Below are 15,841 nucleotides of genomic sequence, written 5' to 3'. Positions count from 1 at the left end.
AGTCATTATATATCATATATAATAAAAATAATGATATAAGATGACTTCATAATGGCATGGCCATCTGTGGCAGGTAGATGGTCTTTAGGATACATAAAGTCTTGCATCTCTACAGGCTTTGCTGTCTCTTTCGCAGACAGTTTCTATCCTCTGCAACTGAGCAAAACAAATTTTTGTTTAAGAAATGAAACTCCAGGCTTCTTATCCATTGTGATCTAGGGACAAACACTGTGTGAGCGTTAAAATGAAGCACATCATGGTTAATTATCTTGAAAACACAATGTCCTAGTTGTCCTTGACTTGATGTTAGAGGCCATATACACTTTATTTTGAGCTAACTAAACAAACGCCTGCTGGGACCATGCAAACAGCCAGAAAAATGTGTAGGAATTTTTAGATTGTATTCCAATGAGTTAAGGGAATGATGATCTCTATTCCTTAGGAGTCTGGAATTTCTGTTGCTCTGACCTGATTAACTCTATAAATTAAGTGTGTGGTAAGCTATTGTTTCGCTGATAAAATCTTGAGCACTGAAGTAAACCATCACGTTTTTGCTGCACCTTTGTTTCCCGACAGCCTGAGGTGTTAGCCGCAGTCGCTGCAGGAAGGGACTGACTTCTTGTTTAGGAAACAGGACATCAGGACACTGATGCTTATCTCTCATCGCATGCAGTTTATTGTGGTGCTGCTTGCAGCATACACATGCTTGGAAGGAAACATCAAAATATTTTCCCCCTAGTGAATCAAGTTTATAATCATTAATTCATTCATAAAACAAATAAGTATTGGTAAAATTCCTGTAGAATGCATGAGTCTGGCTATTGAATGGATGATGGAAAGCATGTTTCAGGTTTTTTGTTGCCCTTGGGGGAAATTATTTGCACAAAAAAGTAAAAGTGCAGTGTCTCTACAGCTCATGTTTCAACATCTTGACCAAGTGCACCTCAACACAGACACTTATTGTCACGATGGCGTCTGTCTGTTCCACCCCAAAAGATCTTCTTTCAGCTTTCATTTTAGAAATTATGCAAAATTACATTAGGTAACTATTTCAAAAGCAATACACAGCATACTATACAAACAAGGTAATTTAAACATCTTATTTTGTGGGTTACATTCTGTGAGATTGCAGGGGTTATGACGAAGGCATCCGGCTAGATTATAGAATTTGCCCTTTTAACCCTTACATGATGACACAGACTAATTACAGGTAAGTCTAACATTTCATGTAAAATCTCATTTAGCTTTTACTGTAACACAGTTTCCAAGAAGAGGGTTGAGCCTAAGATGGTTTGACTTCTCCCTCTTGTGCTGACCTCCCGCTTTGTAGATAATAGAAAGGTTATCGGTTTACAGGAAACTGGCTCCGGATTTGGGATGGAAACCGGTAGGAAGAAGATGCCTTTTTGTTTTTCTTTTTTTGAGGTCACAGGGTAACTGGCAGTCAGTATCATTGTAAAGTCCTCTGATGGAGGTCAAGGTGAACGGAGCTCCCGGCAGTGTCAACAGCATCTAATTCTGTTCATATAGTGTGCAGAGTAAAGCGCCACTCTTCCTCTCAATGTTTCCTCTGCAGCTCACCAGACACACGGTGAGTCACAAGCACAAAAAGAAAGTCATGGCAAGAATGTGCTCGACTGCTGGGATGCAACATGTACCTTCAGAGACCCAGTCAACCTCATGTGGGAAAAACCCAGAGGAAAAGGATGCAGACACTTGTACTATGGATAGTGAAATCTCGTGGGAATAAAGCAAATATTTTATGGCTAATACCAATAAAATAGATTTACATCACCAAAGGAGAGACAAAACTGGATCTTCTCTCATGACAGCAAACCAGTTTAAAGTCATCCGGCGACTGAGCAAATGGCGAGGCCCCGGCTTTTCTTCTGATGCCAAACAGCAAGTCAAAGTTTTCACTAATCCTGTGAAACTGCCAGATGGATTGTCCCAAAAGTTAGAGATATTCATGGTTCCTACATGAGAAATGGCCCAGGTGACCATGTTTCAATAACTGGACAGATTGCTGTGAAATCTGATTAAGGCATTCATGTCCCCCTCAGGATGGATGGTGATAACTTTGGTGACCTCTTAACTTTTTCTGAAGTGCCATCCTCAGATCATAATTTGAATTTGTCTAATATTTTGATTTCTGACCAAATACCTGCAAAAATATTGACATTCCCATCAGCCTCAGCTGTGTTTCATGTTTAGTGTTGGTTAGTAAATGTTAACATGTTAACATGCTAACATTTTAACTAAGATGGTGAACACTGAAAACATCATACCTGCTTAAAATCAGCGTATTAGCATTGTTGCTGTGGGCCTATTAGCATGTTAGCGTTTAGCTCAAAGCACAAAGCATACTAGTCCTCATAGTGTACTGTTTAAGCATTTAATACAAACAGGAAATGATACAACGTTGTAACATCATTGCCAATTAAACTTCACATTTTTCCTAAAAGTTTATCCTTTTCTTTTTTTTTTTAGATGCTCTTGGAGCAGTTTCACCCTCACCCACAATTTATTTTAATGACTTCCAGCTCAAAGCATCTCTGTTTCCTTTGTGCATTGCGAGTATTCATACTGTCTGCTTTGAGTTTGTCTGCTTTTGTCACTTTTCTGGTGTGAACATACTAAAAACCTGCTTAGAATCACATGTAGTATGCATTTGGGACACGGTGTTAGTCCAGTTTTTCCTTGGCTACGGCAGACCCCAGACGCCGCTCAGGCTGTCATCCCACTGCTTTTTTTGTTTCTGTTTTCACTACACGCCTTTTCCTTCTTGGCTTTCATTTGATACAAGTTCTGTGGAATTCAGTTTGAACTTTATCGTTATCCAAAAATGAAAGCGTGTAACCATGATGACAAGTGAAAGCCCCTCTTAATCTGGCTGCTTATTTAAACAAGAAACTTTCCCTCAGAGTAACAGGATATGTTAGTGATTCAAACTGGCTTCCTGCATGGACTTCACGCTTGGCACCCGGCCTTAAACCCTGACGAGGTCAATTAAAAATCACTTCTATTCAATCCTATTTATATTGCATCCTTCACAATTTAGGTGACTGAAAACAATCACACCTGCGAACACTTGTGGTGCTTCAGAATCAGACGCACACAGTTAAATGCAGAATGGTGTATTTTTATTAAATGATGGTTGTACAGAAAAGTCAATGCATTATTATGTGGATTTTGTACTGACTTGGTAAATAAATTTACACACTTGAGACGCAACACAGGTTTACACTCTCATTTTTTGTCATCAGACCAGGTGATCTCATAGTCGCTGAACACACTCTTCAACTTCTCTACAGAGACAGAGTGGTCTGCTTTACCGAAGGCCTGGAAATGAATGAGAAAGAATGAAATATTACTGAGTATTTGGTTCAGCTTTTAAAGCCTTTCCAGTAAAACAAACTTACAGTTGATTCTCCGAACACCCTGATTTTTTTCTCTTTGCTGTTGTGCTCTATCTTCCCTCCTCCAAGGCATTTGCACTCCATCCCCAAGGCCTCCATAGCTGGATTGACCTTATCAAATATATGATCTGTAAATAATGCAAATCATTGCATCAGTCAAAACATGCTGGTCTAGTTACTGAGCAGTCAATAAATAAACAACTATAGGCAACTGACAAATTTTGCAATTTATTATTCACATTTTATTGGAAGCGTGTGCCACCAATATTTGCAATAACCACATATATTAAAGTTTTTTATGCATTTTTCTCGCCCGTGCAGCATTTATACATGTTTGCAGATTGCACTAACAGAAGAGTGTAAATGGATCAAATCAGTCAAAGCTGCTGCAGCACTACAGGTCATCTGCGTCTTGGTTTGCACATTTCCTCAAACTTGACGCATTTAACGCTCCTCTGCAGCGAACTACTGTCATCAACTTACTGTGATACTCTGCACTTTTTGTGCCTCGGACTATGTCTTTATTCACATCGCCATCTTTCACTTTCACTCCGACCAGTATGTACTTGAAGGTTCCCTCTGGGTCAATCTCCACATCGGGGATCTTGGTCAGTGCGTCTGCCATGCCGACTGTAGCTGTACTGAAGGAACCGGAGAGTCTGTGCAGACGTCTGCCAACGACAGACAACATGGTGAGCTCTCACAGATGCCTGTATTTGGATTGGGGTGACTGCTTCCTGTCTTAAAGGGACAGGCTACTTGCAGCCTGCAGACATGACTGTACAGATCAAGCTGCACATGGCTAGCTCGCACGCTAGCGACCCCTTATGGCAGCAACAGGGAAGTCATGTAATCAGTTTACAGTAGCCTGGCATCAGGCTACAAGTATAATTCATATCAAAAGGGATGAGATCAACAACATGCCTGATGCTGGCCCATTTTCACCCAAGAGACTTTCTTTAATCGCTCTGTCTGATATGTAATTTCCTGTAGCCAGAGAAGATTTTCCGCTGGTGCCTATCAGGAACGCGCGAGGTCAGAGTCGAATGGGGGTGTAGCTTTTGGTTCAAGAACACTTCAGCGGACAACAGGATGGATGCTCTTGCCATAGGTGCTTGAACCTCTCTCGACGGTCTCTTCAACCAGTGAGCCATCCTGCAGCTTTTCATTTGGAGCCAGAAACCCTCAGGAGTTCAAGAGACGGCCACAAAGCTCTCCTCAGGAAGGAGTTCATCATGCCAAATAAGACAGTGATAACACAGTGGATGTCAATTCATGTTTTGACTTTCTGTGACTTATAGTCTCTGAATGTGTTCTTTTTTTGTCCTGAAATATTGCCACACTTCCTAAGTGTGGTTTGAACAAACTGCAGTAATAGGTGTTTTCTGATTCTATATACATACAGTAGTTTTAATGTTGGAGTTGTGGTAATAAAAATTTCGTAATTTCTTTGCCCAAGCCCACTTCTCTTACTGCATGATAAATTGCAAGAATAGCTCTGTAGGGTGGTCTTAAGTGAGACCCCCAACTCGCTCATTGTGATAAGAGAGCAAATCTTTGTGAGCACCTGTTTAGGACATCAGTTTCTCCCTTGGGTCTTGTCCTATGTGAGTTAATTAGGGAGTTTATATGATCCTTTATCGTTTATATTTATATTTACTGTTTATCATTTTTGAAGGGGAAGGGGTGGAGGTTAAGAGGTGTCAAGCAACAGCAGCTATTATCCAGCGCCTCCAGTCAGAGAGGAAGGATATAACCTGTCACTTCTGGAAACACAGGCAGCCAGCAGGCGCCTCTTCTCCTGCACCATACATTTCCCGTCCTTGGACACTCATTAAAAAAATACCCGCTAAGTGTTTGTTAGCTGCCATTGCATTGTTTTTTCTCCCCCTTTCTTTTTTTTTAATGAGCACATCCTTTGACAGGACATGTCAATTCTTCTTCTTCTTTTTTTTTTTTTTTTTTTAACTGTGACTGAAATTCATGGTCCAGTCTACAGATTGTCCATTGGCACATTTTGTACTACTCTTAGTATGCATCACTGGAATGAATCATCATGCACACATGAAGCTTAGGCTGGTCTAAATGATTTTACAGACACAAAAGGGTCTCATTAGTGTGCTGTGTGGTTACACTTGTTGACAAATGTTGATGAGGTTCAAACAAGAGGAAACACTGGGCATATTTTTGCCACTCTAAATCTCACTCAGTCACTCTCTAATCAGCTCACAGGATTTCATTGCTTGCAAGACTGCAATTTCCTTCTTAGCTGCCTTTCACTCTAACTCATGCGTCATTATGTGTGCTGTGCTATTTTGCCCTCCGCAGGAAACATATCACTTTCTTATGTCATGCTTATTATTTTGTCTTTGTCTGTCCATGTGTGCAAGTCATTTGTGAGGTTTTTAGGCACATTAGCACGTTATCAGCGCATTAGCTAATATTTAGGCAATTATTTAGATCCTTTGCTGAAGCAAAAACACTGCTAGCGCTCTGTAAAGTACTCTATTGCAAGTCCTGCATTAAAAATTGTGTGTAAGTCAAAGAGCAGAAGCATTGTCAGCAAATTCCACTTAAGTATCAAAGCAGAATGATGCCTTTCAAAGTGTAACATTGTTGCATAATTTATATCATTTTATTATTTTTATTATATTTTAAACTGCATTCTAATGTTGTAGCTGGTTTAACAGGATCTATTTCTAACTACTTTATATATTACTGAGTAGTTTAATCTAAAACACAACGTCATGTGCAGACTGCAGACCTGTCCCTGAAGCTGGGGAGAGTGCCACAGCTGTGGAAAACACCCTGCATGCTGCCAGTGTCAAAGACTGTGCACCCCCATCAGCTACAGAAGAGGTGGCGGTGGACCTCCACAGGTGCAAATATTCCGCTCCAACACCAGTGAATATCCAGGGAACAGACACTGAGATACTGGAATATTACCAGCACCTGGGTGTTCACCTGAATAGGGTTAGGGTTACAATACACTTCATAAGAAAGGCCAGAGCAGACTGTATCTGTTGAGGAGACTCAGGTCTTTTGGAGTGCAGGGGGCACTCTGCTACTGTCAGACATTAACACTGCTCCCGGTAGACACACACACTGAAACTGCCAGTTCAATCATGTGCAATATCAGTGCCTGCTAAACTGGGCAATATCAATATTTCCTATGTGCAGTAATGGGAATTCAACCACTGTCTTTTTTTTATTATTATATTGTTTATTCGAATATCATATCCTGCTCATTTTACTGATGTTTCTTACTGTTACACTATGCCCTTTGTGCTGTAACACTGCATATGTCCCTGCTGTGACATTAATAAAGGATTATCTTATCTTATAAGATCATCATAGGTTTTGGATGCAAATTCAACTATCAAATTCAATGAATGTCATGAAAAGTAACAAGAACAATATTTGCTCCTAAAATGTGATGGGAGTAGAAGTATAAAGTAGCATAAAATGGAAATACTCAAATAAAATACAACTTTGTCAAAGCTCTATTGCACTACTTGAGTAGAAAAACTTTCTTTCCAGTGAAACTATTCTTTTGACACTTCTGATAAAAATAACATTAACAGACAAGTCCTCCTAAAACAAAGGATTTTTTTTTTTTTTTTTTTTGGCTTGAAAGTGAGAAAGAGAGAGGGAAAAATTTCCAAGGACCACAGTGGGATGGGGCAGTAGTGGTGGGGGTGTGGGGATTTCCAGCGAAAAGCCTGACTGTGACGAGAGCTTCCAGGAAAACCCGACCGGGCCAGTGAAGTGTATAAAAGCAGGCACCTCAGCACATGAAGTCAGTATCAGCTCATCCTTGCTAAAGACTACAGACTAAAGAAATACTAAGAGTCTTCAGTAGTGTGTTACACATACCATTAAAATGGTGAGTGTAAAGAAGAGCTCTCTTGAGTGCAGTCCTTTATTGTTTGCTTGTGGTCAGAGATGTATCTATGGTGTAACTTCATCTTATCTTTTTTATTTGATTTTTACAGGAGTTCTGCTTTGGATTACCTCAGACCCGTGGATCTAAGACCTCTGCCTCATGGATCAACTTGGCCTTTCTTTGCTCAAGTATGTAAATCTAATGCAAACAGAACAGTCTTTTTTTCTCAATATGACATTTTAAAATTCATCCTTATTACCCTACCTAATATTTCCCTCTGTCCTCCATCCTCAGTGCTGTGCATGTGGACAAGTGTAGAATGCTGGTCATACTACTACTCTAACACTACCATGAATTGGCAACAAGCAAGAGCCTGGTGCCAGGAGCACTACACAGACATGGTGGCCATCCAAAACCAGGAGGAGATCGAGCATCTCAACAGCTGGCTGCCCATGAAATCCACCTACTACTGGATTGGGATCCGCAAGATCAATAACATCTGGACCTGGATAGGAACCAACAAGGCTCTGACAGAAGAAGCCACCAACTGGGCAAAGGGGGAACCAAACAATGGCAAGAGTGGAAAGAGTATGGGGGTGAATGAGGATTGTGTGGAGATGTACATTAAAAGGGATACGCAGACAGGCAAGTGGAATGACGAGAGGTGCGGGAAGAAGAAGACCGCTCTGTGCTACACAGGTGAGCATCCTCATTTTAGCTGCCTTAGTTTCAGTCTACTTGTTCATGATTAAGGAAATTTCTTGTTTTTAATCATCTATGAATTGTGTTTTGAAAATAAAAGCTCAGATGAATTAGTATAACATTTTATTTTATGTATTCTTCTTTCCTTAGCTGCCTGTAAGAACGACTCGTGCCACTATGGAGAGTGTGTGGAAACCATCAACAACCACACGTGTGCTTGCTTTGAAGGCTTCTATGGAGAGCTGTGTGAGCACGGTAAGGTTTGCTTTTCAGTGTACATTACTTTAAGTCACTTATAGCCAGGACCTGGTTTTAAACTGTGTCTTGCTTTCTTTATTGGCAGTTGTTAAATGCAAGAAAGAGGAGGTGACCGTCCCTCATAAAGGAAGTGTAAATTGCACTCACAAGTATGGGGACTTTTCCTATGACTCCTCGTGTCAGTATTCCTGCGAGGAAGGATACCAGCTGAGTATGTCAAGACCCCTGAAATGCACTGCCTCAGAAGAGTGGTCAGAGCAGCCTCCTACATGCAAATGTGAGTTGAGATCTATTGCAAATTTGCAAAAAACTAAATCTTATCATCACAATGATGGAGCCAGCTCTAATGTGTTTTTGATGGTCCTGTCATCCACAGTGGTTCAGTGTCAGCAGCTGTCTCATCCAGACAGAGGATCCATGAAGTGCTCCGACCCTCTTGGCCCCTCCAGCTACCAGTCCACCTGCATGTTCACCTGCGATGAAGGCTATGTGCTTGCTTCTCCGTCTAACACTCTGCAATGTGAAGCATCTGGATTTTGGAATTCTACACAACCGTTTTGTGTTGGTACGCCTGCATTTTATGTTTCTATCTCACAGGATTTTATGATAGTTATGTTATTTTGTATTTAAGGCCGTTATTATGAGGTAAAAGCTTTAGGATTTTTTAAAAAAGGTTACTGTTGACCTCTTCCTTTCCTTCCTCTGTTTCCTCTGCAGGTGTCCAGTGCCCTGCAATCCAGGAGCTAGAGAATGGTGTTGCCAGCTGTGGAGACGATGCAGACATGAGGTTCAGCTATGGAAACACCTGCAGCTTTAGCTGTGACCCCGGCTACCACCTGGTGGGACCGAGCAGGGTGACATGCACGTCGGCGGCTCAGTGGAGTGAGAGGATTCCTCGCTGTGAAGGTGAGGACACGCTCACAGTCTATTCCTTCCACCTTCTTTATGATTAAGAAGAGCTTTATTGTTTTATACTTTTGGGACAAACATTTTTTAAACTTATTTTTCTGTCTTAGCCATCACCTGCAAGAATCCGGAGGCAGAGGCTCACCTGATCGCCAAGTGCAGTCAACCCTTGACTGAACTGCGGCCCGACTCCACCTGCAGCTTCAGCTGTGAGGCAGGCTTTGAATTGCAGGGAGCGCCCACCACTCAGTGTTCAGAGGACGGACAGTGGAGTAAAGCCATACCTACCTGCAGAGGTATGGAAGCACATTTTGACATAAATCTGTGCTCATAACATTGTTTGCTTACTGCATTTTCACAGTTAGATAGTTAACTTCATTCACATGGAAGTTTTGATGCTGTGGTGTTGCATCATTAAAATTAGATCTCCTTTATCAATACGTGATGATTAACATCTGAATTCTTGCTGTCTTTTCCTGCAGCAGTGAGATGCTCCTTGCTTGAGGCTCCTGAAAATGGCTACATCAACTGCTCAAACAGTGAGCAGGTGTACAACTCACAGTGCTCCTTCACCTGCAAGCAAGATTTCTCATTAACCGGACATGAGCTGCTCACCTGTGATCATCATGGCAATTGGACGGGAGAGAGACCCACCTGCCAAGGTAAAACAAACAGCAAAAGGGTGAAATGTTAGAGGAAATTTAGGTCCAACGTTAAAATACACATCTGAGTTTAAAAGGTCAAATGATTCACATTTTGATAATATCTTTGCAGCTCCTCCATCTCCAGTGACTGCCATTGCATCTAGTGTGGCAGCAGGGGGCACTCTGTTATCTGGTCTGTCCCTGGCTGTTTGGATCATGAAACGACTGAGGCAGAAAGCCACCAAGTTTGAGCTGAACAGGTTAGAAAAGCGTTCATCTCTCTTAAATCATATATTTCCTATTTTTTTGATAGTTGTGTTGAATTGCAATGCTCATCTTCTGCTTTTGTCTTTTCTTACAGCAACTCTGACATAGAAGCTCCTCCACAGGTCTACAAGAACAGCATCGACAGCCTCATATAGAGCATAGTCATATACTTAAAGGATTGTATGTATCTTTAGCATAACTGTATGTCAATTATCAGTCATAGTGATGTGAATAATATGAATATTATATAGTATAGAATACGATGAGTAAACAAAATCTAATGCATCAGACCTCTCAACTGTGAGAGGAGAGGTTTTTTTTAAGATCTTTGCATTTCATGGTTACATTACATTTTGCCAAATTGTCCTATTTCATTTCATGATTTGCTCTGAAATTCTTTCAGAGACGTAATTCCTCCCAAGGGGAGTTTTGTATCGAACATATTGTTCAACAGCTTCATGATCATGCTGGAAAAGTGGCTCTATTCATGTTATTGTAAATGTTGTTGTGAGTAGACTGCCATGCCAATGCAGAACTGTGAATAATTTCCCTGTATTGATTTCTGTATTTATGTGCTATTTATTGGACAGACTGGTTATTGCGTTTGAAATGTTCATTTGTATTCCTGTATTTTTTTTTTTATTCATAATAAAACTAAAACAAACTCCCATGCTTTTGGCCATTTTTATCCATCTTCCAGAATTGTGAGCAAATATCTGTCCTTTTAAAAAAGTAAAAATATTGTCAGTTGTGACAGTACACTGATACACCGAAGCTCAGGCGTCAACCACACACAACACCAACCTGTTCCCATACTTCGAGCAGGGACATTTATGCTGATAGTACAGGAAATCATGTGTTTTTGGTCCAAGAAAAACCTTTTTCCAAACTCAGCGCAGAGCTCGCGTCTGTCTTCTGTGACCTACATTACAATGGACGGGATAGGGATAAATGGTTGAATAACAGCGCAAGCGAGAAAGGGGCTATAATGCTGCGGTAAGCCGTCTAACAGATCACCACCATTGTTTGTTTCACAAAATTTTATGTCAGCACTTCAGTGGAACCAGAAATAGACCTGACATGTTACATAAGATTAAAGGTGACAGAATGAGCACTCAACTCAGTTACCTTAATAAACTTTTATTCACAGTGTGTCAGGATGCAGAGAAGTCATGTCACTCAAACTGTCAACTTGGAAAGATGGTAATTTTAGCAACAAGGGAAGCCACGTAACTATTTGTACAAATCTTAGAGCTGCAACCGGGAACATGAAACCACTTTTTGTCAAAATTAGCCCTTTTTATGTCCTTTTTTTGGGGGGAACTATTTCTATGTGTTGGCTCCAAGATTCAATGGTGACCCTCAGTGGTGCTTTACTTTAATTTGAAATATGTTTTTACTCTTTGTATTCCCTTTTAATCTGCCCAGCCTTACCCCACCTTCATCAGAAACAGGTGGAATTTCCCAAAAGGTAATTTAAGGCAATAGGTCAGTTATTCAGTCATCACCTGCATTCACTCTGCTCAGTAAACATCCAGGTATTGTATGATAATGTTGGATTGAATAGCCTAAGAGAAATATAAAAGCCTCACACTGGCCCCTGCTTGCAACAAACTGACATACACTTACTGAGCTGCTGTGGTATGATTTTTCTGTTTGATATGATCAGAAAAACAAGGATTTAACTTAGGTAGCAATTTATATTGTTTCTATATCAAAATACCAATTCTTGGTAAGTAAGAAAATTCTTACTGAGTTATTTTTGTATGGTGATGTCCATCAGTAGTTTGGCTTCTGATTATTTTTTCTCTGGACAGACAATAGGTGCAGGACACTCACTGAAAATGAAGTGGACATTAATTCTCCTCCTTGGTGAGTATTAGTTTTAGCACCAAGGCAAAATGTACAACTGATGGTACCTTCTGTTAACATTGTGCATGAACTCTTTCACATCGGATGATGAACTGTCCTTAAATTTTTTCTTTCAATCTATACATTAGGTAGCTCTTTGGCTGAGACTGCCTTGAGCTGGACATATCATTACTCAAACAACACCATGAACTGGATCCAGGCCCGACAGTGGTGCCAGACCAATTACACAGACATGGTGGTCATCCAAAACCAAAAAGAGAACGACTACCTGGTCTCACAACTGCCCATCAGGAATAGGAGTCCACATTATTGGATCGGAATCACTAAAAACCACAAGAATGAAACTTGGACTTGGATTGGGAATAACAGCACGTGGATTGGTGAGCAGTCCTGGGCAGCGAATGAGCCCAACAACAACCATAGCACAGAGTTTTGTGTGGAGTTCTACATGAGCAAAGGAGAAAACCAAGGGAAGTGGAATGATGAGAAATGCGCCAAAGAAAAATACCCTGTTTGTTATAAAGGTATGCGCACCTGATTGTTTTTTTGAAGGTCACAGTTTCAGAAGTGGTGAAGGTTGTTTTAGTTTTGCACCTTTTCTTAACAGCCCAATGTAATGCAACATCATGTGGCAGAGGAAGGTGCCAGGAGACCATAAACAACATAACCTGCCACTGTGAACCTGGCTTTGAAGGAGACAGGTGCCAAATAGGTGAGAGGAGATTCATCAGTTATTACCGTGGGTTATGTTTATTTAAAGGATGGATTCACATTTTTTCAAGTTAATCCTAAAAAGGTTGTCACATGTCCAAATGTACATTGAAATACATTTTGATTGTTGCAGTTTTACAGTTTACAATGATATAAGTGAGGATCTAAAAATCAGTGAGTTTTGCCACATCTGTACGCATGTGCTATCCATTGCTAAACCAGGTTCAACCATGTCTAGTTATAGTTGCTAAGCAATGGCCGGACAATCAATGTGGCTTCACAAACTATGAATGCTGATGAAGAGATCGTGATGAAAAACGCGCTGATCAAAAGTATCGTTTCTTACAAGCCTATGTCAAGTTAATTGCTTTTGAAGTTACAGTTTCAAAAGAGGTTGTGCCAATAAGCACTTTTTCTTAACAGCCAAGTGTAATGCAGCATCATGTGACAGAGGAAGATGCCAGGAGACCATAGACAACATAATCTGCCTGTGTGAGCCTGGCTTTGAAGGAGACAGGTGCCAAACAGGTGAGGAGCGAGCTCACCAAATATTACTGTAGGTCATGTCTATTTAAAAGATGGGTTCACATTTTTTCAAGTTAATCGTAAAACAATTCTCAAGTGGCATATGTGCTTTACTGTTTTAGTTCACTCTCACCGCTCTGTTAGCAACGTTTTATCCACAGCAGGCAGCTGTTTTCAGTGGAAAACTAAATACAATACACTAAATTTTACCAGGTCTAAATTGAAAACAAAATGATGGGTAATTATTGGAGAGAATAGTGGAACATTTAGCATAAAAAAGCAAGATATTTCCCTCAGGAGTTGGTGGGGACCAGAAACAGAAATAAAAGGTGAACGAATATTGTACAGGTTTAGGTGGCCACAAACACAAATCCAAGCCAATTCTAATGTTGCTCCATGTATGATGGAATGTGTAAATAGGCAGTTCTTTGCCAACAAATTTGCCGTATCAACTCAAACTGTGATAATGATATCTTGTTTCCATAGCTTGTTTCTGCTGACTCCAATCAGACACAAATGAGTTTAAGATCAGCAAGACTGAGTTCATGTTGTTCATTCTTCTGTAAAACAAAAGGGACAACCTCAGAATGTCAGTCTCCTGTTCCCTGAAAGCCTTTTATTTTCCTGTCCCAGGCTATTTGTACATGTTTGTGAAGACATACCTGAAAACTACTATGGTCAGCAAGGTCAGGTGTGAGTGCAGTATATTTACATCTAAATACAGACACACATTCCAATGCATGGACTTTTTACTATCTCCTTCCACAGAATATCCTCTTTGTAGTTCACTGGTAGCGCAGCTCATCAGAACATTGCATTTATTTTCTAGTCATCATGATCCCCGCATCTGTTTCCTTTGTTTCCTGAGAGGCCAGGTTGAGGATCACATTCAAAACACTGATCAAAATACTTGCATCAGCATGAATGTGCTCTAAAAAATGACTTATTTTCATAATAGAAAGCGAGAGTAAGGTGTTACATAACTTAATAGCTGGTAAACTTTAACCTGTCTCTGCCTGCAGCTGTGAAATGCCCCCCTCTGACTGAGCCTGATAACGGCTACCATAGCTGCCCGGGAGGAAACCAGACATTCAACTCAACCTGTCAGTTCAAATGCTACGCAGGCTTCCTGATGATGGGATCGTCGGTTGTTACTTGTGGGGTCACTGGGGACTGGAGTGGCCCAAGACCTGCATGTGCAAGTATGCATATGAAGTTATGTAAAATTTAAAAAACAATTTTAAGAATAAATAACAAAACCAAGGCCGACCGCTCATTGTACTGCAAATATCGTATTGTACAGCAAACATCGTACTGTCAAGTATCATTTGCCTCAGTATGAAAATGACTGTGTTCCTTATTTTCTCAGACTACAAACAGGCTCTGTTGGCTGTAGCTGGGTGTGGAGCCCTCTCTGCCTTCTGCTGCATGTGTTTTTGCTGGATGAAACACAGAAAAAGTCAGTATTTCTCAATTACACTACATAGAAATAGTGATGCAATGCAGTGCTGTTGCAACGGACCTCTATAGTGATCTGTTTGTCTGTTAATTTCTCACAGGAAAACTTTCCCAAGTAAGGTCAGTGTTGAAATGTGCTTGTCCAAAGCAGGTCCACCCATTTATGCATGTTCACTATTTGAAAAGTTAACTTAGAAAAATGTTGCAGTTCACACTTCTATTTAAAATGACAAAATATCTTACTGTGACTGTGATGTTTCTCGTCTTCCATAGGCAGCTTGAAGAAGCCATAAATCCATCCAGTGAGTCACAGGGATGAAGGACAACTGGAGCCCCATTTATGTCTTATCGAAACAAATGTACATTGACCCAAATTTGCTCGTATTAATATTAGTAAATTGTTAATAGTTAAACCTAAACAGTCACTGGCTGTACATGCTGTACGCATTTTGCCTGATATACTGTATGTTTAAACTTAATTTATGTTTCTGAGGCAAGCATATGGAAGCTCAACAGCATTTATTTAATAAACATTGGAGTTACATTTCTGTGGTATTTTTGTTTAGATAAACTGAATTAAATAAAATGGATTTTAGTGATTAATGAGCTTTAATGACTACTAGTGTGTGTGTGTGTGTGTGTGTGTGTGTGTGTGTGTGTGTGTGTGTGTGTGTGTGTACTTGTACAGCTATCTTTGTGAGAACTAATGTAAGTTTTTGTAGTTAAGCCAGTTTTGGAAAGTGTGGACATTTTGGCCGTCCCTCTCATTTGGACAGACCTTCAAAGGGCAGTTTGAGGGATAAGACTTGTTTTTAAGGGTTTTGTTAGAATAGGTGCAGGCATGGTTAAGGTTAGGATGTGGGCCAAGGGAATGTCAATGCGGGTCCTCACGAGGATATAAGTACCAGTGAATGTGTGTGTGGACATGTATTACTGTTGTTGTGGGGACAGTGCTGGCTACGCAGTCACATTGTGGGGACTCATCTTCCTTTTTGGGGATGAAACTCGAGTCCACATAAAGTATTTCATTAAAGTCTTGGGTTGAAGTTAGGTTTAGGTTTAGGTTAAGGTGAGGCAATGTAAGTCTATGCAATGTCCCAAAAAGTGATGGAAACACGATTTGTGTGTGTGTGTGTGTGTGTGTGTGTGTGTGTGTGTGTGTGTCCGTCCCCCACACTGTTATGGGTGGTAAA

The 15,841-nt window shown here is 40.5% G+C and overlaps 3 protein-coding genes across 3 annotated transcripts; 2 read left to right on the top strand and 1 right to left on the bottom strand.

Moving 5' to 3' along the window:
* Positions 1-3,121: 3,121 nt before the first annotated feature.
* Positions 3,122-4,133, bottom strand: LOC139330393 (14 kDa phosphohistidine phosphatase). Its single transcript, XM_070961269.1, has 3 exons — positions 3,903-4,133; positions 3,423-3,547; positions 3,122-3,342 (listed from the first exon to the last, which is right to left on the bottom strand). Exons 1-3 carry the CDS (start codon positions 4,108-4,110, stop codon positions 3,250-3,252), a joined length of 426 nt encoding a protein of 141 aa, XP_070817370.1. The 5' UTR covers positions 4,111-4,133; the 3' UTR covers positions 3,122-3,249.
* Positions 4,134-7,221: 3,088 nt separating this feature from the next.
* Positions 7,222-10,729, top strand: LOC139330213 (E-selectin-like). Its single transcript, XM_070960989.1, has 11 exons — positions 7,222-7,305; positions 7,415-7,493; positions 7,600-8,004; positions 8,158-8,262; positions 8,351-8,542; positions 8,642-8,830; positions 8,983-9,171; positions 9,282-9,467; positions 9,654-9,833; positions 9,946-10,075; positions 10,177-10,729. The coding sequence occupies exons 1-11, from the start codon at positions 7,303-7,305 to the stop codon at positions 10,235-10,237; spliced, it is 1,719 nt and encodes a 572-aa protein (XP_070817090.1). The 5' UTR covers positions 7,222-7,302; the 3' UTR covers positions 10,238-10,729.
* Positions 10,730-11,904: 1,175 nt separating this feature from the next.
* Positions 11,905-14,930, top strand: LOC139330082 (L-selectin-like). The gene is made up of 8 exons (XM_070960812.1): positions 11,905-11,954; positions 12,083-12,478; positions 12,562-12,666; positions 13,089-13,193; positions 14,213-14,392; positions 14,560-14,649; positions 14,750-14,763; positions 14,922-14,930. Exons 1-8 carry the CDS (start codon positions 11,927-11,929, stop codon positions 14,928-14,930), a joined length of 927 nt encoding a protein of 308 aa, XP_070816913.1. The 5' UTR covers positions 11,905-11,926.
* The last annotated feature ends 911 nt before the right edge of the window (positions 14,931-15,841 follow it).

Source organism: Chaetodon trifascialis, chromosome 4, assembly GCF_039877785.1.
Source record: "Chaetodon trifascialis isolate fChaTrf1 chromosome 4, fChaTrf1.hap1, whole genome shotgun sequence".
In the NCBI taxonomy this organism is placed as follows: domain Eukaryota; kingdom Metazoa; phylum Chordata; class Actinopteri; order Chaetodontiformes; family Chaetodontidae; genus Chaetodon; species Chaetodon trifascialis.
The sequence above is the reverse complement of the archived record's forward strand: the minus strand, read 5'-3'. Positions and strand labels throughout refer to the sequence as shown.

Coding starts and splice junctions, on each gene's coding strand:
- LOC139330213 (XM_070960989.1), top strand. Junction 7,494..7,599: donor CTTGGCCTTTCTTTGCTCAA/GTATGTAAATCT, acceptor CTCCATCCTCAG/TGCTGTGCATGTGGACAAGT. Junction 8,005..8,157: donor GACCGCTCTGTGCTACACAG/GTGAGCATCCTC, acceptor TTCTTTCCTTAG/CTGCCTGTAAGAACGACTCG.
- LOC139330393 (XM_070961269.1), bottom strand. CDS start 4,110: ATGTTGTCTGTCGTTGGCAGACGTCTGCACAGACTCTCCGGTTCCTTC. Junction 3,548..3,902: donor AAAAAGTGCAGAGTATCACA/GTAAGTTGATGA, acceptor CATTATTTACAG/ATCATATATTTGATAAGGTC. Junction 3,343..3,422: donor GGGTGTTCGGAGAATCAACT/GTAAGTTTGTTT, acceptor ATTCATTTCCAG/GCCTTCGGTAAAGCAGACCA.
- LOC139330082 (XM_070960812.1), top strand. CDS start 11,927: ATGAAGTGGACATTAATTCTCCTCCTTG. Junction 12,667..13,088: donor AGGAGACAGGTGCCAAATAG/GTGAGAGGAGAT, acceptor TTTTCTTAACAG/CCAAGTGTAATGCAGCATCA. Junction 13,194..14,212: donor AGGAGACAGGTGCCAAACAG/GTGAGGAGCGAG, acceptor CTCTGCCTGCAG/CTGTGAAATGCCCCCCTCTG.